General features: G+C 41.7%; 1 protein-coding gene across 5 annotated transcripts in view; it reads right to left on the bottom strand.

The window, feature by feature from the left end:
- The window catches only part of LOC126175019 (inositol polyphosphate-5-phosphatase A), a 275,390-nt gene extending 254,535 nt beyond the window's left edge, over positions 1–20,855 (bottom strand). For 4 of the 5 annotated variants that reach the window (XM_049921515.1, XM_049921517.1, XM_049921511.1 and 1 more), the window contains exon 1: positions 20,315–20,855. In XM_049921515.1, coding sequence (XP_049777472.1) covers positions 20,315–20,377 — 63 coding nt within the window. In that variant the 5' untranslated portion in view covers positions 20,378–20,855. The remainder of the gene's footprint in view (positions 1–20,314) is intronic. The other variant, XM_049921512.1, reaches the window with a different exon arrangement.
- Between the last annotated feature and the right edge of the window lie 4,728 nt (positions 20,856–25,583).

Below are 25,583 nucleotides of genomic sequence, written 5' to 3'. Positions count from 1 at the left end.
AGATACCCTCTCATAAGCTGCCCTACTCTTATAATAACCCCGATAACCACAGAGGGCGGGGGTTCACATTTTAGTTTCTTGGAGAGCAATGCAGAAGAAACAATGAAGGCTGAGAAGCTGTCGGAGCTCAGCAAGGTGCTGGAAAAAACGCTGAAATTCCACTGGAGTATGACATTGTTCACAGCCAAAAGAGGCGTGAAGGGACCGACGAGGCAGATTATGCCGCTGGATCAGCTGCTGCCACTGACTAAGTACCCGTGCGATCGACTTCCATGGTGTCTGAGGGTCCGATGAGATCTAGGTCCTCAGTGGACGCCAGAATCTCCACCCCATCCTCAGACGCACAGCTTGTAGGTTGCGATGGTGTGGCCGCCACCACAAGTTCCTTGGTCTTAGAGGTGGTCTTCTTGGACTTTTCTCGCCTGGACCATATTTAAACTTTTATGGGGCGTGGTGGTAACAAACATCCCCCAACTTGTCACAAGCGAGTAATGCCTGTGACTGGGCAGAGGATGCTTTTTTTATCAAAACTGACCCAGAACGCATTTTGGACAAGCCCTTCACCTCCCCAAACTTGTCCTCTAAATGCTCTAAAAAGAACTGAGGCTTCATAGACGCAAAGGATTCCCCATAAGGTATCGTACATATAAGGTAGCAGGGCGAATAAGCTTCGCTGCCATTCTTAGCCTTTCGTTCCTCCCATGGTGTGGTCAGAGATGGAAATGATTTGGGGTCATACGTGTTTGTATTAAATTGAGCCCTGGAACGATTAGAGACTGCTGGCGGCTGGCCACCAGCAAGAGAAGATGTGCCACACTTCACTGCGTGTCATCCGCCCTGCTTCCACCCACTCCGACCGAGGACCCCCCCACGGGCGCCACCCAGCCGCAGCAAGGGCCACCTGGCAGGATGGCCATTGCCAAGAGTCCCGATGCCCCAGGGAGATAGGCATCTACTCCTTGGCATATGTGGGGAGTTAATGGCACAGGCATCAGCGGAGTGATCCCTGTGTTGTCAGGGAGCTACAACCAACAGGGCACATGGCAACCCCACCACAACAGACTGGCTACTGTGCTGGATATCAAGTGCAAAGAAGTCCATGGTCGTCGTCAGTGCAGAAAGCAATACAGCATAGTTGATGGCGGAAACTGCACCCAGGAATGTACCCTACCCTCACCCAAGAGACGGAGAGTGAGCGGGAAAGTGGTCACTGTCAAAAGATCACCATGTAGAGAAGCCACGAGAGCAGGGAAGGAGATCGTGAGATTGATAGCAGTACAGGTTCCACGAGCAGCACTGAAGTGGGTAGGGGAACCATCACTGTGAAGACACGAATTGATGTCTGTAATATGTTGGTCAATTCCCGGAGACCCCTACCTGTTGAACTGGCACTCCCCCACAGTGGACGATGGGCACTGAAGTCCTGGAGGAGGATAAATAGGGGCGGGAGTTGCTTTATAAATGTAGACAGTTCAACATAAGGAAGTGGCCTACCTGGAGGGAGGTACACATTGCAAATGTTGATTGCCGGAGTCGTTTGCGCACTAACCACTATTGCTTCCAGGTTGGTATGAAGGGGGATCCAGTCGCTAATGAGATCACAGCGAACCAATGCGTGGACCCTGCCAGATGGTATCGCGGAGCCAGTGTGTTTCCAACAGAACGCCCGATAACCACGAAATGTTGGAGAGTGGTCATAAGGAAGTGCATTTCTTGAAGATCAAGACAGAATGCAGAATAGGAAGAAACAAGACGCATTTCCGGTAGGTGATGATAGGTGCTGAAGAAGGGGGAACTTCTTCAGCCGAAGAGATGGAGCAGCTCCTGGATGGGAGATGAAGGAAACTGCAGGGGGGAGGGGGAGAGGGTGACAAGCTGGGGTAAGGAAGAGGTAGGAGCGGGAAAGGATGTAACAGAAGTAAAAGTTGAAGAAAGTGGCACTGAATGGAGTCTCTCGTATTCCTGGTGAGCCTCAGAATAAGACAGGCAATCCAGGGACTTGTGCTCTTGGATCTTCTTTTCTCTCTTGTATGCTGGACAATCCAGTGAGCGAGAGGAGTGGTGGTCATGACAACTGACACACACAGATGGCAGAACACAGGAGATTCCCTCACGGGGCTGGTGTCCACAGTCACCACAGACAGCGTCCGCCGTACAGTGGGAAAACTTATACCCAAAACGCAAGCACTGAGAACACCTCATGGGTGCGGGACAGAGCGCTTCATGTGACATCTGTTGCACATAATCTTGACCTCCAGGGACGGTATCCCCCTGAAAAACTAGAAAGAAGGTGCTGGTATAGGTGCAGTTGTCTTTGCAACCCTTCTGCACATGTCGAACAAAATGAATGCTGTGTCACTCCAGATTAGCCGGGAGTTCCTCACCAGTTTGCAAGAGGAGGTCCCTAAGAAAAATCACTCCTTGGACCATATTCAGAGATTCATAAGGGGTAACAGACAATGGGACATTGCCAAGATGATCATAAGCATGAAAAGCTGCAGATTGGGTGGCGGAAGAAGCTCTAATCAACAGGGAGCCTGGCTGCATCTTACTGAGAGACTCCACTTCACCAAACATGTCCTCGATATTCTCCACAAAAAACAATGGATTTGTAGCACTGAATGTCCCCCAATCTGTCCTAGTACAGAGAAGGTAGTGGAGTGTTCCATCCCAAGAGGGCAAGCCTGGTCCTCCTCTCATGGTGTAGCCAGGGAAAGTAAGGCTGCCAGGTCACAAGAAGCACCATTCAATGATCGTTCACCATTTGAAGAGACAGCAATTTGAGAACAGCCAGATTTTTGCAGCGTGATACGATTCATGCACCAAGCAATTGCCCTGATAGCGCCCACTCAAATCAGGGGCTCTCCCCACGTGCGCCACCCAGCCACAGCAAGGGCCACCTGGCATGGTGGCCATCGCCGGGAGTTCTGATGCTCCAGGAAGATAAGCAACCACTCCTTGGCATACATGGGGAGGGAACAGCTCAGGTTATCAGTAGTGTGATCCCTATGTTGTCAGGGGGCTCAAGCCACATGGGTATACAACAGCCCCACCACATGGACGGGCTACATGTGCTGGTGACCTAGCAGGATGGAGGGGAGGGGGGGAGGCTACAGTGGGGAATGAAGAGGGGAAGGAAGGTGGGATAGGAATTCATACCATAGACACTAGGAAGGGAGTTCTTCCCCAAATGACTCAAACTAAAAACAGAAAATTTGGAAGTGGTGGTCAAACCTGAAGCGGGCACCTAAACACCAAAAAGAACAGACACAAGGATCAAAATTGCAAGCAACATGGGGAACCAGGTGGATAGCCAGGTCGATATAAATCAGCACACCGAGAGGGAAAGGAGGGGGCAATGGAGAAGGAGTGAGGATAGGGAGGAAGGGCAGGGTGAAGGAAATGCACCCAGGCAAGAAAGAAGGGACTGCAATAGCTTGGGGCCCATGTGTGCCATGCACGACATCTTTAAAGAACCGTGAGACCCTGGGGGCTGGAAAATGAAGGTCAAACTCAGAGGGGGGCCACAATTTACTTCAGCCAAAAAATATGCTGAGTTACAGAATATTGCAAGAAAGGAAGGCAGAGCGTAGTAAACTACCAGGTCGACATCATCAAAGACTGCCATCATGAAAATAAGAGAAGAAAGGTTAGTCAGGGATGGAAGAGTGCAACAAAAGAAACAAAGGAGGTGTTGTAGCAACTTAGATGCTCACCAAGCATATACTCACCTAAGAGTCGTGAGTCACCCGAGGTAGGCCAGGTAAGAAAAATGGGGTATGAGGTGTTAAGCAAGAAATGACACGTAGGTAGAAATACCACCATGAAGGAAGAGACCTGGAATAGTATTGATCTTTGGTGGCCCAGTGGACTATGTAGCTCGTCTCACACACGGAATGAAGGGGCACGCATATCTAGAGCATTCCTTCTTGCTACCTTTAATTAGGCATCAAGCTTTTGCACAGAGCCATTTAAAAGTGGTAAGGGCAGCCTACAAAGGATATCACTTGCTATACTGCAGTGCCCTTCCACAGTCCTGAACAGCTGTTCCAATGTCTTTGGTCCATCAGAGTGGTACCTGCTGGTGGAGAGAGCCTACAGAATGATGGATAGGAATTCAACTGGTGGGAGTGGTCGCAGTAGACATGTCTTGTATAATCTTGTTGACGTAATACAATGGAGACAGGATAAAGGTGATAACAAAGGTATACAACTGCCATTCCAAGAGCCCAACATAGCAAGTGGTCAATTGGGCAGTAACACAGAAGTGACAGTACCATCAGAAATTAATCACTATTACAAAGATTGCTGCATAGTGAAAACTGTAGAGAATTCATAAAATTGTAAACTATTACAAAGATTGTTGCACAGTGAAAACTGTAGTGAATTCACAAAATTATGATGAGGTGGGGGTGGTGAAGGGTGGGGGGAGTTAAGGATTGACAGCTGCAAAGGTGCCTCAGGTGGCACTAAATTGGTAAGGGGAATTATCATTGATAAGACATAGATCAAGATCGAAAAAAGTGTCAGGCAGAAAGCCTCTATCGGACAATGTGGATTTCCCCACAGAGGCTGCCGTGCATCGAAGTTCTGAAGTTGCACGAAGGAGGAGGAAGCGCCTGTCACGTTAAAGTGAACATTTCAAGGTAAGTTAGTGCCATGCCAGGTGGAAAAGGGGGTGGGGGTGGGGGGGGATAGACACTGCAAATGTTAAACAATGGGTTCATCCATATTTGAGCTGCTACTTGCTATCGATGTTGTACAAAGACTGACATCTATGCGACAATGAACAGATGTTCCACCTTCCACAATATCTTGGAGCCAAAGTGATTTTGACAGAAGGCATGGTAACATCAAAGGATTGGAGAAGGATCACCAGCGAAATGCATTTCTCAGAGAGCAGCATATACTGTGAAACAGGTGGACATCCGATGTTGCAGTTCTGAAAGGTGACAGTAACATCCATCACAATTCCTTTGAATTATCACATCAGGGTCAGGTTAGGTGTGAAGGATTGTAAGGATTGGGGGGGGGGGGGGGAGGTCATGTCCTAGGATCGCTGACACTTTGACGGCAATGTTATTTTTCTTTTTCTCTAAGTTTTTTGAGGGGTTTGGGATATCAACTGTGAGAGTTGGAACTGAAGAACAGCAGGCAGTCCGGAGAGCTCCACTCTATCTCCTCTTTAGCCACTGGCTGATGTTGTGTCACCGGCTTTTAGATTTCTGTGGAAGAGCATTCCCTAAACGGGGTCTTGGCTCTGGTACAGGCTGGAGAAAGGTCATGCTTCTCTGACGATGTGTATGAAATCGAGGTCTCCGTAGACAGTGCTGCAGCAACCACAGGAGAGGGAGTGGGGCGGGGGATGAGGCTTATCTCCCCAAAGGACTAATTTGTGTGTGGCACTACAAGAGTGTCAATATTGAGGGAATTGTGGGGGGCAAGTACTTAAGGTACCATCTATGACCTGACCACAGTAGTGGCAAAATTCAATACCACTGGGACAGGATATAAGCAATTATATTTTTCTCAGGTTTCATAATATGGGAGGCACTGGGAGACCTTAAGTTTCTAGACTTAGAGACACCAGGCACACCTGTGGGGGACTGGTGTCCACAGAGGCAGTAAAACTGAGGATTACGTGATACAATGGTAGTAACAAGCTGTTCCGAGCATTCTCATTTCTGTTGTTTTATTAGGTAGCAGACCTGCACATGAGTCTTTAAAGGATGATGGATGTCACGGTGTTGGAAGGCCTGTCTGCAATCCCTGATGGGCACAGTGATTTCTGAAGTCAACCAAGGTACTGTCTTCTGACAGGGGGACCCTGAGGAACAGGTGAGCGCTACGTCTGCTGCTGATAGAATGGTTGTGGTTGTGCTCTGCACAGCCGCATCAATACCTCCAAGTAGCAGGGTGCTAAGGCTGACAGCAGAAGGAAAGGGATCCCAGTCAGCATTGTTAAAGGCCCATGTGGTAGGACACCCAAGTGAGTGATGCTGAGGGAAGGATAGGACCATTGGAAAATGATCACTGTCATACAGCTCATCAAGGACTCTCCATGGATGGAAGGGCGAGGACCAGGGCTGCAAACGGAAAGATTAATCCAGAATGAGATTTTCACTCTGCAGCGGAGTGTGCGCTGATATGAAACTTCCTGGCAGATTAAAACTGTGTGCCCGACCGAGACTCGAACTCGGGACCTTTGCCTTTCGCGGGCAAGTGCTCTACCAACTGAGCTACCGAAGCACGACTCACGCCCGGTACTCACAGCTTTACTTCTGCCAGTACCTCGTCTCCTACCTTCCAAACTTTACAGAAGCTCTTCTGCGAAAGATTAGTGACCAAATAAGATCCATATGCCACACTGAACTATGTGGGGGCAGTGGTATTCAAGAGAAAGATTGAGCACCATGACCAAAGTTTCAGTAGCTTTACTGCAGCAAGTGGTCATAGCTCCACCCCACAAAGGATTGTGATCATTGAAGTCACTCAAAATGAAGGATGGGGGGACCTGAGAAATTGGTGTAGGTTCTCCACCATTAGGAAGGAGACACACATTACAGATGGTAAGATCCAGAGATGTCCTCAGGTAAACAGCTAAAGCCTCCACAGACATGCCAACTTTCAAAAGTGAAAAATCATGAAAATTTTAGTGGTGTACTATTGTGAATTACATTACATCCTTGACAAAGTTGCAATAATTCAATACCTGTAACAACTCAATTACATTTGCTTTATTATTTACAAGTAAATACTAAATAATGAACGTACCTGAGCCTTCGGACTTTATAATTTATCATTCAACATGCTGAACAATATGAATGATGAGCTCTGCTTGTTTCTTTGGATTCACACACATTCAAGTGAAGCACTCTCGAGAGAAGTACAGTTCGAAATTACGATCCGAGGAAACAAATTAATGTCTATTAGATTTCTGTTTTGACATTAGCACTGTTTTTGCATGAATAAATCACTGTTAAATGATCACATGTTTTCATTTCATAAGGCAACCATATTTTCATGGCATCTTATATCCGTAAGACATCTTTCCCAAATTTAAATCAATTTTGTACAGGATGCACATGTTAGGCTTAGCAAATAATCCGAATAATTTATCAGTCTGAATTTGATTATGGTAGTACCTTATTCAGCACACCTGTAGCTGACATAGCCTTCTTCAAAAACTCTGAACTAAATTTCTGCTCAAAGCACTTGCCTTTTTTAACTGATTTTAAAATTAAAAATTTCACCAAAGACTTTTCTGAAAGCATGGATCTGAACTAAGTTTTGGTCTTTGTGACTGTACTAAAAATTCGCTCACATTCTGCATCTCTGTGGAATTGACTAAATAGACAGCATCATCTTTGGAAGTTTATCATATTGAAGAACCCCATCAGCCGATTTTGTCCCTTCCTCGATTCACTTAAACACGGAAACTCTTCCTTATACATGTTTCTGAACACTGCATCTTATTTCTTCATCATTCTGCATGAAATATAATCAACTCCTCCAAAATACGCAGCCAACAACTACTACAGAGTACACAAATCGCGCAGCAGAACCGAGAGCACAATGGTCCTACGTTCTTGACAATGGTCTTGTAGCAGTGATGTGTTTCCCCCTATATTGCCATTCAAATTCCCCTAAATAATTTATCACATCATCGGGTAAGGGAGCGGGGCACGAGGGGTGGGGGTGGGGGGGGTGGGGGGGAAGGGAGTCAAGAATGAAATTGTCGAGCGGAGGGGCGGGGAGGGGAGGGGACGGTAGTAACCCTAAATATTTTTCCCCCTGAAACATTTATCCCTCTAACTTCACCCTAGACAGCTTAATCCCCCAACTTAGCAACACTGCCTTGTAGACACAACAACGCTAATCACTTCGCTTGCAATGACTATCGACTACTCCTTGTTCACGATAACATTACGATTGCGCTGGTGCTATCAGAAGGAGAGGAAATTGGCACTAGTTGAAAGATATTCATTTGTCTCCGAACGCTGCCAACGATAAGTTCCTTACTTCCTTGTAGATACAAAGCGCGAGCTACGCCTACTGCCGCTCCCGACAGCCACTGCACAAATCTTCCAAGTTAACATAGACCGCAGGATTTTCAAATAGTAAGGAAAGTATTGAAATTGCTCAGAAAATCGGGAGATCGGTCTTCACGGTCGTGAGATCAGGAGGAAGAAGGGAAAATCGAGAGTCTCCTGCTTAAATCGGGAGACTTGGCACGTCTGCCTCCAATATAATACTGAGTGGCACCTGTTTGCCGTAGCCAGAGTCCAGAACATACAAATAAACTCCATTAAACACTGTCATAGTCAGCTCAATTATTAAAATAACCAACAGCAGGAGAGGGTAGGTGTTCAAAATGCTGGGAATCAAGTTTTCTCGAGTGCAAAGCAGAAAGTATGAGGAATGCATAAGAGACAACATAGCTCAGCCAGGTGGTGCAAAAAACCACTACAGTTCCAATGGTGGTTAACGTTATCAGTATCCTGTGGTGGCATTAGGTGACCAAGGATGCAAGTCATGCCACAGTGTCGCCTCCTGTCACTCGTGAGGATCCGACATCAATACATATCCATTCTGAATAAGGTCATGTGGGGGGTCCAGTGCCACAGGGAGATCTGCCTCAGGTACTGAGGTGGAACATATGGGGGTCTGGTGGCATGGGGACCACCATAAACTTCATCTTGGAAGTCATCTTTTTGTCTCTCTCCTCCTTGCTCCTTGTTTCATTTTGATGTCCATGAGGGCACCTTTAAGTGAAACCACTGATACTAGTGCAAGACAGACTCCAAGTAGTACACTGTATGAATGTAGAGCACTGCTGCAGTCAAAGTGCTCAAAATAACAGTCAGCATGGAGTGTTTGCTGCTTGACTGTGTTGCTGCTATGTAACTGTACAAGATTTGTGTCCGCAAATTTTTATCACACAGTTTACATGACATATGGTTTTGCATAGTCATAAAAAAAAGGCAGATAAAAATTCACTTGATGCCTTCCTGAGAGACAATCTCCACTCCCTCCAAATTAATGATTTAAGTGTAGACCAGATGTGGCTTGAAATCAGAGAAATAGTATCAGCAATAATTGAGGGATTTATACCAAATAAATTAACAAACGATGGAGCTGATCCTCCTTGGTACAAAAAAATGGGTTAGAACACTGTTGAAGAAACAAAAAAAACAAGCCAAATTTAAACAGACGCAAAATCCCCAAGATTGGCAATCTTTTACAGAAGCTAGAAGTTTAGAGTGCACTTCAATGCGAGATACCTATAACAGTTTCCACGAAACTGTCTTGAAACCTGGCAGAAAATCAAAAAGAGATGCTGGTCGTATGTGAAGTATGTTAGCAGCAAGAAATAATCAATGCCTTCTCTGCACGATAGCAATGGAGATACTATCAAAGGCAGTGCTGCCAAAGAAGAGTTACTAAACATAGTCTTCCGAAATGCCTTCACAAAAGAAGATGAAGTAAATATTTTTCTTGTCTAGACTGTATACCAATTAGGTTCTTTTCAAAGTATGCTGGTGCATTAGCTCCATACTTGACAATCATATACAACCGTTACCTCGACAAAAGATTTGTACCCAAAGACTGGAAAGTTGCACAGATCACACCAATAATTGAGAAAGGTAGTAGGAATAATCCAATTAATTACAGGCCTATATCGTTAATGTTGATATGCAGCAGGATTCTGGAACATATATTGTGTTCAAACATTATGAATTACGTCGAGGAAAACGGTCTATTGACACACAGTCAACTTGGGTTAAGGAAACGTCGTTCTTGTGGAACACAACTAGCTCTTTATTCGCATGAAGTGTTGAGTGCTACTGTCAAGGGATTTCAGATCAATTCCATATTTCTGTATTTCCAGAAGGCTTTTGACACTGTACCAAGTCTATATGCCAACTAGCTCTGCAGATGATGAAGAAATTGATGAAATGTATGATGAGATAAAAGACATTATTCAGGTAGTGAAGGGAGACAAAAATTTAATAGTCACGGGTGACTGGAATTCGAGAGTAAGAAAAGGGAGAGAAGGAAACATAGTATGTGAATGTGGATTGTGGGTAAAAATGAAAGAGGAAGCCGCCTGGTAGAATTTTGCATAGAGCATAATTTAATCACAGCTAACACTTGGTTCAAGAACCATGAAAGAAGGTTGTATACATGGAAGAACCCTGGAGATACTAAAAGGTATCAGATAGATTATATAATGGTAAGACAGAGATTTAGGAACCAGGTTTTAAATTGTAAGACACTTCCAGGGGCAGATGGGGACTCTGACCACAATCTATTGGTAATGAACTGTAGATTAAAACTGAAGAAACTGCAAAAAGAGGTTGTACAGAGTTTCAGGGAGAGCATAAGTGAACAATTGACAGGAATGGGGGAAAGAAATACAGTAGAAGAAGAATGGGTAGCTCTGAGGGATGAAGTAGTGAAGGCAGCAGACAATAAAGTAGGTAAAAAGACGAGGGCTAGTAGAAATCCTTGAGTAACAGAAGAAATATTGAATTTAATTGATGAAAGGAGAAAATATAAAAAATGCAGTAAATGAGGCAGGCAAAAAGGAATACAAACGTCTCAAAAATGAGATCGACAGGAAGTGCAAAATGGCTAAGCAGGGATGGGTAGAGGACAATGTAAGGATGTAGAGGCATATCTCACTAGGGGTGAGATAGATACAGCCTACAGAAAAATTAAAGAGACCTTTGGAGAAAAGAGAGCCACTTGTATGAAAATCAAGAGCTCAGATGGAAACCCAGTTCTAAGCAAAGAAGGGAAAGCAGAAAGGTGGAAGGAGTATATAGAGGGTCTATACAAGGGTGATGTACTGGAGGACAATATTATGGAAATGGAAGAGGATGTAGATGAAGATGAAATGGGAGATATGATACTGCGTGAAGAGTTTGACAGAGCACCGAAAGACCTGAGTCGAAACAAGGCACCGGTAGTAGACAACATTCCATTAGAACTACTGACGGCCTTGGGAGAGCCAGCCCTGACAAAACTCTACCATCTGGTGAGCAAGATGTACGAGACAGGCGAAATACCCTCAGACTTCAAGAAGAATGTAATAATTCCAATCCCAAAGAAAGCAGGTGTTGACAGATGTGAAAACTACCGAACTATCAGTTTAATAAGTGACAGCTGCAAAATACTAACACGAATTCTTTATAGACAAATGGAAAAACTGGTAGAAGTCGACCTTGGGGAAGATCAGTTTGGATTCCGTAGAAATATTGGAACACATGAGCCAATACTGACCTTACGCCTTATCTTAGAAGAAAGATTAAGGAAAGGCAAACCTACGTTTCTAGCATTTGTGGACTTAGAGAAAGCTTTTGACAATGCTGACTGGAATACTCTCTTTCAAATTCTAAAGGTGGTAGGGGTAAAATACAGGGAGCGAAAGTCTATTTGTACAGAAACCAGATGACAGTTATAAAGAGTCGAGGGGCATGAAAGGGAAGCAATGGTCGGGAAGGGAATGAGACAGGGTTGTAGCCTCTCCCCGATGTTATTCAATCTGTATATTGAGCAAGCAGTAAGGGAAACAAAAGAAAAATCTAGAGTAGGTATTAAAATCCACGGAGAAGAAATAAAAACTTTGAGGTTCGCCAATGGCATTGTAATTCTATCAGAGACAGCAAAGGACTTGGAAGAGCAGTTGAACAGAATGGACAGTGTCTTGAAAGGAGGATATAAGATGAACATCAACAAAAGCAAAACGAGGATCATGGAATGTAGTCGAATTAAGTCGGGTGATGCTGAGGGAATTAGATTAGATTAGAGTGGTAAAGGAGTTTTGCTATTTGGGGAGCAAAATAACTGATGATGGTTGAAGTAGAGAGGATATCAAATGTAGACTGGCAACGGCAAGGAAAGTGTTTCTGAAGAAGAGGAATTTGTTAACATTGAGTATAGATTTAAGTGTCGGGAAGTAATTTCTGAAAGTATTTGTATGGAGTGTAGCCATGTATGGAAGTGAAACATGGACGACAAATAGTTTGGACAGGAAGAGAATAGAAGCTTTCGAAATGTGGTGCAACAAAAGAATGCTGAAGATTAGATGGGTATATCACGTAACTAACGAGGGGGTATTGAGGAGGTATTGAAGAGAATAGGGGAAAAGAGGAGTTTGTGGCACAACTTGACAAGAAGAAGGGACCAGTTGGTAGGGCATGTTCTGAGGCATCAAGGGATCACAAATTTAGCATTGGAGGGCAGCGTCAAGGGTAAAAATCGTAGGGGGAGACCAAGAGATGAATACATTAAGCAGATTCAGAAGGATGTAGGTTGCAGTAAGTACTGGGAGATGAAGAAGCTTGCACAGGATAGAGTAGCATGGAGAGCTGCATCAAACCAGTCTCAGGACTGAAGACCACAACAACAACAACACACAAGCGGCTTATAGTGAAATGGCATGCTTATGAAATATCGTCTCAGTTATGAGACAGGATTTGTGACTTCCTGTCAGAGAGGTCACAGTTCGTAGTAATTGGCAGAAAGTCATCGAGTAAAACAGAGGTGATTTCTGGCGCTCCCCAAGGTAGTGTTATAGGCCCTTTGCTGTTCCTTATCTATATAAACGATTTGGGAGACAATCTGAGGAGCTGTCTTAGGTTGTTTTCAGATGACGCTGTCGTGTATCAACTAATAAAGTCATCAAAATATCAAAACAAACGGCAAAACAATTTAGAAAAGATATCTGAATGGTGTGAAAATTGGCAGTTGACCCTCAATAATGATAAGTGTGAGGTCATTCACATGAGTGCTAAAAGGAATCCATTAAACTTCGGTTACATGATAAATCAATCAAATATAAAGGTCGTAAATTCAACTAAATACATAGGATTTACAATTATGAACAGCTTAAATTAGAAGGAACACAGAAAACATCATGGGGAAGGCTAACCAAAGACTGCGTTTTACTGGCAGAACACGAAGAAAATGTACCAAATCTTCTACGTAGACTGCCTACACTACACTTGTCCTTCCTCTTTTAGAATACTGCTGCGCGGTGTGGGATCCTTACAAGATAAGACTGACGGAGTACACCGAAAAAGTTCAAAGAAGGGCTGCATGTTTTGTATTATCGCGAAATATGGGAGAGTGTTTCACTGACATCTAATACAGGGTTTGAGCTCAACATCATTAAAAGAAAGGCATTTATCGTTGCAACGGAATCTTCTCACGCAATTCCAATCACCAACTTTCTCCTCCGAATGCGAAAATATTTTGTTGACACCGACCTACATAGGAACAAACAATCACCATAATAAAATAAGGGAAATCAGAGCACGTATGGAAAGACATAGGTGTTCGTTCTTTCCGCGCCCTACACAGGAGTGAAATAATAGAGAATTGTGAAGGCGGTTTGAAGAACCCTCTGCTAGGCACTTAAATGTGATTTGCAGAGTATCCACGTAGATGTAGATGTATTGAGGAAATCACTGACAGCAAAAGTATATCTAAAGTTGCAGTAACATAAATTTGAGTTTGCACTACAGCTTTTATGAGTGATTTCTACAGGAAACCACTGGGGCTGTATGAACTTTTACAGCTAATTTTGTAACTGGGTGTAAATTTATGCTCATTTGCTTGTTATTTAGGATTGTAATTTGTTTTAGGCACTGTGTGTTTATTGAAGTTTTGAGATGTCACCAACAATCTGAACACCCCTCTTTTAGAAGAAGAAATTCTGACTGATCTGCATGCAGAGACATCTGAGGCAGGTAGTGACCCTGAAGGCACTTCTGTGAATGTTCTCATCAAGCAGGTACATCAGGAACTTCAATGCCTTTGCCAGACCTGAACTACTCACCGAAAATGCAGTTCACGATGATGATGCTAACAGAGCAGATAGCCCTGTCATGATAAACTCACAAATAAGACAATGTACATCATACAAATTAGCAGCTGAGCATGACTTCTCTGACAAGGTTGGACCAAATGTTTATGTAACAACTTTCCCATGGAAGTGTTTCTAAGCTGCTTTCCACAGGAAATGATTGAATGTTGATGACTGCATGTCCCAAGAGTTCCAAAGTGAAACAACCTCTATAAATCTATCAAATGTTAACTGCTTTGTATTCATGGCTTGCAATGACAATAAAGGTTAATTTTTTGAGAAATTTTGAAATATTTTTTTCGTATTATTGGGACCCAAAGGATCAAGGCAGTGAATTTACACTACAGAGATATAGCAATCAGATCCCCAGCCAGATTTACATTTCCTCAAGTAACTTAAAAAAATACTCACTGATTCCTCTGGAAAAGTACTGTCACTTTTCTACATCATTCTTGTGCAATTAAGCTTGTGATATGACTCTAAAGCCCTTTTGATTGACTGTGCTTTGAACCTTAATACTCATGTCTTTCCTTTCAGTCTGAAGATGCCCGTATGTCACCTTAGTAATGTCATCTGTTCACCTTATACTTTTATTCCTGTTACAGAACCTCCTACGAATTCCTTAACTGATTCTGAAACATACAAGTTACACAGTAGTTTGAATATTTTCTGATTATGCTCTGAATAATACCTTTTCTTATTTTTTCATTTTTTTACTCCATATTGGTTTTTAATATTATGCATCTTATTCACTTGTGACTGTACTTCATTTCCACTATTTTCATGATTTGTACCATATTATTCCTCCACACAGTGCTAAAAAAGCTTCTGCAAAAATGAAAGGAAGAGAAGTGTTTCACATCCTGATGATGACAAGGTCAAGGCGACAGCGGGTGGGAGAGAGCGGGGGGCGACAGCGGGTGGGAGAGAGCGGGGGGCGACAGCGGGTGGGAGAGAGCGGGGGGCGACAGCGGGTGGGAGAGAGCGGGGGGCGACAGCGGGTGGGAGAGAGCGGGGGGGCGACAGCGGGTGGGAGAGAGCGGGGGGGCGACAGCGGGTGGGAGAGAGCGGGGGGGCGACAGCGGGTGGGAGAGAGCGGGGGGCGACAGCGGGTGGGAGAGAGCGGGGGGCGACAGCGGGTGGGAGAGAGCGGGGGGCGACAGCGGGAGAGAGCGGAGAGCGGGGGGTGGGGGGCGGCAGCGGGAGAGAGCGGAGGGGGTTGACAGTGGGAGAGAGCGGGGGGGGTGACAGTGGGGGGAGAGAGCGGGGGGTGACAGTGGGAGAGAGCGGGGGGTGACAGATGAGATTTGACAATAACATAGCGAAATAGCAGCAAGAAATACACTGTTGAACATGAGCGAGCAGTGGAGAAAGCAGCTGTGAAGCAGACACACTGCTACCACATTGAAGATAGACATCTGGTATTCATTCCTTTAAACGTGAAAAAAATGACACTGTTTCAACATAGTTCATTCACAAATGTAAGGGAAGGGAAGGAAAGGGAAGACGTTGTCCTAGTAGGCACAATACAGGAACATTTTTTTTGTGGGGGGGGGGGGGGGGGGGGGGGGGACAGTGTAATAATTCACAGACCTTTCCCTTTTAACTCTTGAACTAAGTTGTCTTCTTGTTTTTTCTGATTTAGCATTCCTTTCGTGCCTGCACCCTTGGCAGAGGGATATCTATCCACCCGTGCAGTCCAAAGGGTATGGACAATTTTTTGATGCTGTGCAATTTTATATTTTATCTCACTGTGTTCTCAAGAACAGCTTAATCTGATACAGTGTTAGATGCAATTTTATATTCTGTGAAACAAATAAGTCATATACATACATATTAAATTCCTCACTAACCCAGACTTTCTGATAAGTGTTTCAAGCTATGAGAAACTTTGCTATAGCACAAAAGCACACCTCAATCCCTCAGGTTCCTTTCTTCATCTGCAAAGTCGAGGAAAGGAAATAATCTGCTGGATATCAGAACACAGCTTGCTTACAGAAAATGAATTACAAAAGATGCAGCAGGAGCTCTGCTGATTATGTAAGGCACTTGACAACATAACACTTTGCATTTCAGACCCCCAAATTGGAAATGTTCATCTCAATAACACGCTACAATAAAATACATTAGAGTGCAGGCCTAAATATTTGGATTATTAGTTATAAGGGCCTTCCATAAGGCATCTATAGCTGCCATTAAAGAGAGTATCTCGGCTATGTCAGGTATCTTGATGTGATGGAGACAGCTGAACTAGTCATGCTGCTTCTGCTGCAGTGTTTATCATGTGATTGGGTAAAGCTCTATGGCAGGAGCAGCAAGTCTTGTTACAGAGCTGTCTTGATAGTGATGCACAGAACTTATGCTCTCCAGTTTTCAAATCATATCCAGTGCAGTCCAACAATTAGTCTTTCCTTCTAATCCTGTCCAGTAAGATTCCCGTTTTTGAAGGAAAGGAAACAAGCTGTATGAATACCAGGAACTGAAATGGCAAGCCAGTACTAATCAAAGAAGAGAAACTGAAAAGTGTAAGGAATACACAAAGGAGCTGTACAAGGAAAATTAACATCACTACTGTCAGAAGAATATGACAGGGCACTGAAAGATTTAACTCGAAATAAGACTTAGACGACACTCCCCCAAAAATTATTGATGTCCTTGGGAGAGTCAGCCATAACAAAAAAACATTTCAGCTTATATACATGGTATATCAGACAGATGAAATACACTTAGGCTTCAAGAAGAATGTAATAATTGCTATTCCAGAGGAGGCAGATGCTGATGGGTGTGAATGTTACAGTTTAATATCTCATACTTTAAAAATACTGACATGAATTATTTGCAGAATAATGACGAAAATGAGCTTGCAGAAGATAAGTTTCGGCTCCAGAGAAATATAGGAACATGCAAGGGAATTTTGAGTCAATGAGTTATCTTAGAACATTAAAGAAAGGCAAACCTATGTTTAAATACACGGAGCAAACTGTTATCCACAACTTCAGCCAAAACCAAATTATATACAACTCCTACAGAAACCAGAATGCAGTTACACGGAGTCTAAGGACATGAAAGGGAAGCAGTGGTTGAGAAAGGAGTGTGAGAGGGTTGTAGCCTATTCTCGATGTTATTCAATCTGTACATTGAGGAAGTTATGAAGGAAACCAAGGAAAAATTTGGAAAGTGGATATACTGATAGATTGAAATATCATCAGCAATCCTGAAGTGATACAGATAGCAACACAGATGATGTGATAAGGTATAGGGTGCAGAGCATACGATTGGTGACCCCATGTGACAAGGGCATGCCTCTTGTTAGACAGCAATTTTAACCTGCCTGCAGAGATCAGTCATACTACTCTTATCCATCTAAATTGTGCCTCCTCCAACAGCAACTGCTATTATCGATACTGACTGTATCATGAATTATGCTTGGATCAACACTACCCGATTCTTTTGTATCCCATACATTGTGATTATAAAGTAAAACAAAGTAGATAAATCCTGGGAACTGTAATTTATTAATGCAACAAACTCGCGTAGTGTCCAAATATAGCAATTACAATGGTTGAGCAGCACATGGCTGATTCACAACTCTAGAGTCTCATTCTCTCTTGATTCTAAGCTTATAAATGTAAGAATTGGAGCCGGCCGGTGTGGCCGTGCGGTTCTAGGTGCTTCAGTCTGGAACCGTGTGATTGCTATGGTCGCAGGTTCAAATCCTGCCTCGGGCATGGGTGTGTGTGATGTCCTTAGGTTAGTTAGGTTTAAGTAGTTCTGAGTTCTAGGGGACTGATGACCACAGATGTTAAGTCCCTTAGTGCTCAGAGCCATTTGAACCATTTTGTAAGAATTGGAAAACAAACTAAAGGAAACCCCATGCATAAAATCTGTAAATGTTCATAGTAGTAACATACTGAAATCATCAGCAAAATCCTGCGATACCCATTGCTGGATGAAAAAAACCTCATTCAGACCCATATGATTTTTGTTTGTCAACTATAATCATGTTGCTCCTGCATGTTTTCGTATGTCACCTACCTATCTTACTTAGGTCAGTTATTTTTATCTTTGAATCCTGCAACCAACTTCCTCAGTCCATGCACAATCCATCCATCTTTTTACATGTTCCACCCTTCTCCATTACCTTATTCCTTCTTTGATTTCTCAGATTGTGTACTTTATTTTTGCCTACACAATTTCGGTGATAAATAATGATCTTGCTGAATTCTCAATTTCTAATCTCCTCGTTAAGTCCAAGGGAAGCTATCACTGGTAGATACCGTTATATTCTCCAGTAAACTAAAATAATATTGACATATAGTCAGCAGTGAATGAATACTGGTACTAACATTTACATAATTAGAGATTTGTATATTCCTCCAAATTGCATACTATAACACTACTGTTTTTGAGACTGGAAATTTTTGTACACAATAGGAAACATAGGCATAGCCTGTCTCACACACACAGTGACAACTGCAAATAGTATTCAGGTAAACAGCCATATTTTGCACACAATTTGATTTTATACATAGTTTCATTTGCCAGAGATAAATCATTATTCTGGTGGCAACATGTTAAGGGATTATAAGCACTGTTTGGTACAACAGCCAATGAGGCATTTTACTGTGCTTTGGTGCCGCATGTAATTTCACAGCCATTCGACAATTTATCACACACCAAAGTTCATGTTCAGTAGTTGCTTCTACACTAGCAAGGAATTGCCATATTTTTCAAAGTTGCTACAGTTACAAAAAAATTTCAGGTACTGGTACCATACAAATGTTAACAAACATCAAGTGCATTTAAGATTTCCGTGACTATTTCAAAGTCAATGAGTAGGTTTCTGTAAAGTACTATTTGTACAGGTCTCTTTTTATACAGATAAATGTATCAATGTACTCATTAAATTATACACATCCCTGCACTATCTAATGCAGTGAGTTCCTACAACACTGCTGATGGTGACATTTACCAGATGATTTGTATGATTGTTAACCTAGGTGGGCAATCAATGCTATTGAACAGTACTAATTATACCATCAGCACTAGGTTACACCATCTCCCATTGTTTCATTTGTACAGTAGCACATAAAAATCCATACTTTACAACAGTCAATAATTCACACCATATGTTTATACAATTGATCCAATCATCAGTTAACAGTAAGGAAATGGAAAACTACAAGAGACAATCATATCCACTAACTAGGACAGCATAATGTGAAATTTCCCCACATTTCTACTACGCCCACAATCACTCAACATTGTATTAAAGTGTGGTATTGAACCTACCCTGACATCTTGGTCGAGGAGACAGACTGATCTGTAGCACACCAACATCTAAGTTAGGCTGGAATGCGATAATTTGGTAGTAAGTCAACAAAGTCAATGAATGTGAAAGCAAAAAATCTGGTTGTGGTAACAAATTGACTGGTACTGAAGTCCGTTTACACTCTCACCATACTGAAAAATACGTAACTTTTACCCAGTCAGTTTGTATGTATATATCAAACTTTCAGCTTAAATAAAAAATGTGTCCAGTTATGACTGTTGGATTTTTGAATTGTGCTTGCACCAAGATACCCAAGTGAAAGTTGAAACATAGGGGACAGCTTCAAGTGCTAGCCTTTCTTCAGTTCATTAAATGTGAAGGATTCTGCTCAAAGGAAAAATGTCAGCAGCTCAGTAAACAAGGTGCTACAAAGATTAACTACATTTTGTTGCTATTTAGGTTAGAAAGTGGTTGTTGCTGCACCAGAAATTCAAATTAGAAGAAAGCAGCACCTAGCAGGAAAGCAAAGAAAGGATTTCACATTTTGGGACCAGCAGTTTTGGAACACTGGCTCAATTTGAGAAGGTAGAAAAACTAAATTAACTTCGCCTAAAACACACTATCAACATTTATGTGAAGAAATCGATAAAAATATCACATGGATCCTTAATCAGGATAGTTAGGCACGAATTTGAAAATTCGCCACAGTCTTAGTCGTAGCAGAATGGAAAGTAAATGCTAGGGCAGCGGTGAAAATGATTTTAATTATTTTTCCATTTTAAAATCTAACTGAAACCGAACAAGAAATAAAGCTATAACATGAAACATTCAATTCGTGGACATTAATTTTAACGCATATTGCACTTGGAAACAAAGGGTGTTGGGATCTGAAGCAATTGCTCTAAGTCACGTATCAAAGCCTTACACGAATCTAGCCAGATTGGACTAACTACATAATGTAATCTCTGAGATATTATCGAAAAGAAAACAAACTAAGTAGAGGAATCTGTTTACGATCGCGTGTTATTTATACAAGAGGTACTACCAAATGGAAACATACTACTCGTCTACAACCAGTTTCGGGATTGTAGTCATGGATGTGTACTATATAAAGTGGTGGCTGTATTATCAGAAACATGTAAAAATGATGCAAAAAAACTACTTACATCTTCAAAAATAGATCCAACATTCGCCGTCACTAACAACATTGGTGTTGGTTTCCCCGCCATGTCTTCTGCTAACAGCACCAAAACATTACTCAGCCAAATACAATAATGGTTATACCCATATTAAATGACGTTTCCATCGAATACTCTTAAAAATTCCTTTAGAGACGCTCATCGTCCTTTATTACGCTACTTTTTTTCTCTTTACAACCACTTCACAAAGTGAATGCGTGTTTTAAGCCACGCCTCCTCTTTACAGACGTCAAGCGGAAACTGTAAACATGTAAGTAAAAACGGACGACATGAAATATCGATTACATCACATTGCTCACTAGTTAATGTAAAAATCTAACTTCGCTGTTCTCTTCGGGTTCACGTCTTATGGTGAGCACGTCGTCATAACGACAATTTCGTAATCGGTTCTACCACCGGCTCTCCGTACAACAATCTAGCATGGAGTACTTTGCATTTTGATTTGCCTGTTTTGAAAATGGCACCGAGCGACGAGTACCGCACACGCACAGCTATTCTCACTGTTTCACCGAAGGCAGCCTGAGAGATATTTGGGTCGATATTGCGATAAGCGAACACGTAGTTGCGAGATTTATGTACGCTGTGTGAAACCGGTGAAAATTTTTTTAAAATTTTGATGGTCAATACTTTGAAACGCAAATTAACGATCTCATATAATTAATAGTGATACAAGTAAGCCTTTTGTGTTCCTCAAGTATAACAAGCGCCTGCGTAATAAAGGGCGGCGTAGACAACATTCCTTAGTATACAGGGTGGTCAGAAACAGTCCGAAAAGCTTATAAAGGTACTGAAGGGTAGGTTGTGCTGAGAAGTAATCGTTAAGAAAAAATCCGACACTTACACCGTTTCCGATTTAATTGGCGTTGAAGTTAGTAAACTCGTTGCGTCCGCAGATTCAAACAGCCTGCCTGAGACAGTGTAGCCAAACGTGTTCTTCGTTTGGTTTCCTCAGACCGAACAGATTTAGCTTTTGCTCACCTAGCTCGAATTTATCACTTTCGAAAAATGCACATTTCAACTAGTAATGAGTATTTGAACAAGAGGTAGCTCATGAACACACAAACGTCTGTGAATTACCACATTTCAGTGCGTGCAAATGCTTGAATCTGTACGCTGGCTGACGTGAATGCTAATTAAATCTGAATCGGAGTACCATATCTAATTTTTGCTTAACAGTTATTTCTCAGCACAACCTACCCTGCAACACCCTTATAAGCTTTTCAGCCTATTACTGACAACACTGTAGAATCATTTCCAAGTTGCAAACTCTGACATGGGATGCAGGATTTAGGCGAAATAATATACTTATACCGCACTCCTCATTCCAGGTCTGTAACAACAAAGGAATCAAATTGTTTAGTTTCTGTGTCAAAATATTTATTAACTCATAAATATTTATTATTATTATTATTATTATTATTATTATTATTACTATTCCCAAATGCATTTAGAATGTATTTACATTTTCTGCTAACCCAAGATCATAAATCAAATTTAATTTTCATTCTAGAATTGTACCTGTCTCTCCACGAATTTCTTCAATATTTCTTCTTCTAATTAATGTCTGTTTCCCCGTATCTACATTCGTAGTGGTCTCCCTCTTTTCTTCCTTCCTGGTGGTTCCCACTGCATGATACGTTGTGACAAACTCTTCTCTGACACCCATTTCGTATATCCATAGCACATGAGCAGTTTTTCTTCCACAAGACCAGTAATCGAACTTGTGCCATCCATTTTCTTCCTAATGAATTCATTTCTGACCTGTTCCGACTTGTATCCCTGCAGACAGCCTCAAAAAGTTCATCTCAGTTGTCATCAATCTTTCATTAATTGGGATTTAACTGTCCATATTCATGACCCATATGTCATAAAGCTTGTAATTTATATTTTGAATATTATTTCGTTTGTTTTCTTCTTAATCTATTTAGTCCACAAAGTGCTCTTCAGTGTTCCAATTTTGTTGTTTGGAGACAGTGAATAAATTGTGGACGATAGAAAATGGAGCGCCAAGTGAAGAAATAGGAGCGTTTCCGACATATTCTGTTTGAGTCCAATAATGTGCTGACAGAAGCCGAGACAGCCAAAAACATTTGCGCCATGTATAGGAATAACGCCATTGGACAGAGCATGGGAAGAAAATGGTTTACTCGCTTTAGGGAGGGTAGTTTCGATATCAGTGACTCTCCATGTTCAGGAAGACCTTCAGGGTTTGATGAAGATCGTTGAAACACATTAATCCACAGTGATCCACGTCAGTGTACGAGAGAACCAGCAAATGTGATGAACTGTGATTATTCCACCATGGTGAGACATCTACATGCAATAGGGATGTATGAGTACCGCATGCTCTAAGCCGAAATCACAAAAATTGGAGGGTGGTAGTATGTATATATCTGCTTGCTCATCCTAGTAAACAACACCGAGCTTTCTCATCCTGTATCGTTACTGTTGACGAGAAGTGGTGTCTTTATGCTAATATAAGGAACAGAAAGGAATGGTTGAGCTCAAAGCAAGCAGCAAGTCCCTATACAAAGACCTGCACACATTCACCAAAGATAATGTTAAGCATCTGATGGAGCAGCATTGGTGTGGTATACTACAAACTACTTCCCTGAGGTGAGGTATAACCACCAATGCTGACATTTATTGTCAACAACTGAGAAGCCTTGCAGATGCAGTCGAAGAACAGCGAGCAGAAAGACTGCATGAAGAAATGATACACCATGATAAGCTTACCCATTTTCAGCTAGACTGATAAAAAAAACATGATACAGGAGTTGGGTTGAGAAGTCATTTCGCACTCACCTTATTCACCTGATGTTGTTCCCCCAGCTTTTCACCTTTTCCGCTCTCTATCAAACGACCTTCAGGGAACTTCTTTCTGAATGAAAATGAGCTCCCAACATGGGTCGACGAGTTCTTCGCCTCAAAACCATGTGATTTGTACAGTTTCAGAATCGAAAAATTAACGCAAATCTATCACTTTTGTAACTACTGAAGGAAAATATTTAATTGCTGACCGAAGTCTCTAGTACATGTATCTGCCATGTTTATTAAACTTACAGAAAAACGCTTTGAACTTATGAACCAACCCAGTAATAGGCAGACATACAGTTAAGTTCCAAGAGGAATGAAATTTGAGCTTATTAGAGTTGTAAGATACTCCAAGAAATAAAAATAGAGTTTAGAGGAGAATTCAGCTAAAACTCATCAACACACCACACAATTTGAAGCCACTTAATATATTCAAGACATCTATAGACAACATTGAGGCTACATACTGCTGTCTGAATATTAAGAAATGGTAATTTCCCTTTAAATCATGGAACTGTCAATGGAATAATAACTTTTCGAGTAAAATATCAAAAGCTCGTTAATGTAACATCGCTGATACAAACATGCCTCTAACCAGTATATTAGATGTATACAGTATTTGCTCTGTTGTTAACATAAATCACAATATCGTTTTGCAGAGATGTAGGCTTTATGGTATAGAAGGTACAAGACAGAATTAATTCACTTAGGATTTAACTTATAGGAAGTAAAAGTGGGCAAGGAAACATGTCTGCAATAGGGCCAAAAATCTTACCTACTTTCAACAGGGTTCAGTGCTGCATTCACTGTCATTCTTGTTATATCCTCTGTAAGCCACATATGTTGTGTGGTAAAGGGTGGGTGGCTGTGAGACTTATTTTCTGTTCCATTCACAGATTGTGTGTGAAAATAGAGACTTTTGGTACTCCTGTACAGGTCTGTATTTCTCCAACATTACCTTCAAGGTAATTTTTCATAGATAAATTCGAGGAAGACTTACCACAATCTACAGGGCCTTTCGAGAAGAGTCTACCATGGAACTTCCTTCGAGCTTTTTTGTGAGACTAAACCACTGATGAAACAAACTTGACCAAATCTGTGTATTCAGCATGGTATACTGATCATTCAGTCAGCATTAAACCAGAACTGTCAGGTGACTTCAGTACTATACTGTTTGTTGACATTTTGCACTAAGAAATGAAGTGGATGACTGGTGCTATTAGAAAGGCAAATTAAAGGTTTAAGAAGGAGAAGTTACCTATTATAAGTAATTACCACAAAGGTCTGATTATAGTTAGGATAATAGTAAAAATGTGCTATCTATTTAAAAGTAATGAGACATGGTGTAATAAGGTGTTCATATCGCAGGTCCAATGTGTGTAACTGTACCAACAAAGTAACAGTCAAGTGCTAAATATATTTTGTAATAAGTGATATGCTGACAGTCAGTCTGTGAATGTATAAACATTTCGAACAGTGTTCATCTGCCTGTATCACAGCCTCAGACATTTCTTCCATGCTACTCGTATCTTTCTAAAGCATCATGCATATTTTAAAATAGTTACATTATAAAACTGTATTCTTGTTCACTATGACATGAAGAATAATTATGTATTATTAATAACTCAAAATTCGATGTTCTTTGAGATTTCTTCACTTGGGCCTACTAGAAAGCTAATTCACAATTCTTCTGCAGTGTAATATATTAAAACAGGTACTTAGCAGTATGATTAAATGCAGTACTAAAAAAACATAGCAGTCTCCACGAATTTTCTTCAATATTTCTTCTTCTAATTAATGTCTGTTTCCCCGTATCTACATTCGTAGTGGTCTCCCTCTTTTCTTCCTTCCTGGTGGTTCCCACTGCATGATACGTTGTGACAAACTCTTCTCTGACACCCATTTCGTATATCCATAGCACATGAGCAGTTCTTCTTCCACAAGACCAGTAATCGAACTTGTGTCATCCATTTTCTTCCTAATGAATTCATTTCTGACCTGTTCCGACTTGTATCCCTGCAGACAGCCTCAAAAAGTTCATCTCAGTTGTCATCAATCTTTCATTAATTGGGATTTAACTGTCCATATTCATGACCCATATGTCATAAAGCTTGTAATTTATATTTTGAATATTATTTCATTTGTTTTCTTCTTAATCTATTTAGTCCACAAAGTGCTCTTCAGTGTTCCAATTTTGTTGTTTGGAGACAGTGAATGAATTGTGGACGATAGAAAATGGAGCGCCAAGTGAAGAAATAGGAGCGTTTCCGACATATTCTGTTTGAGTCCAATAATGTGCTGACAGAAGCCGAGACAGCCAGAAACATTTGCGCCATGTATAGGAATAACGCCATTGGACAGAGCATGGGAAGAAAATGGTTTACTCGCTTTAGGGAAGGTAGTTTTGATATCAGTGACTCTC

This window comes from Schistocerca cancellata, chromosome 3 (assembly GCF_023864275.1).
Source record: "Schistocerca cancellata isolate TAMUIC-IGC-003103 chromosome 3, iqSchCanc2.1, whole genome shotgun sequence".
NCBI lineage: Eukaryota > Metazoa > Arthropoda > Insecta > Orthoptera > Acrididae > Schistocerca > Schistocerca cancellata.
Note: the sequence above shows the minus strand (reverse complement) of the source record. Positions and strands in the feature narration are given on the sequence as shown.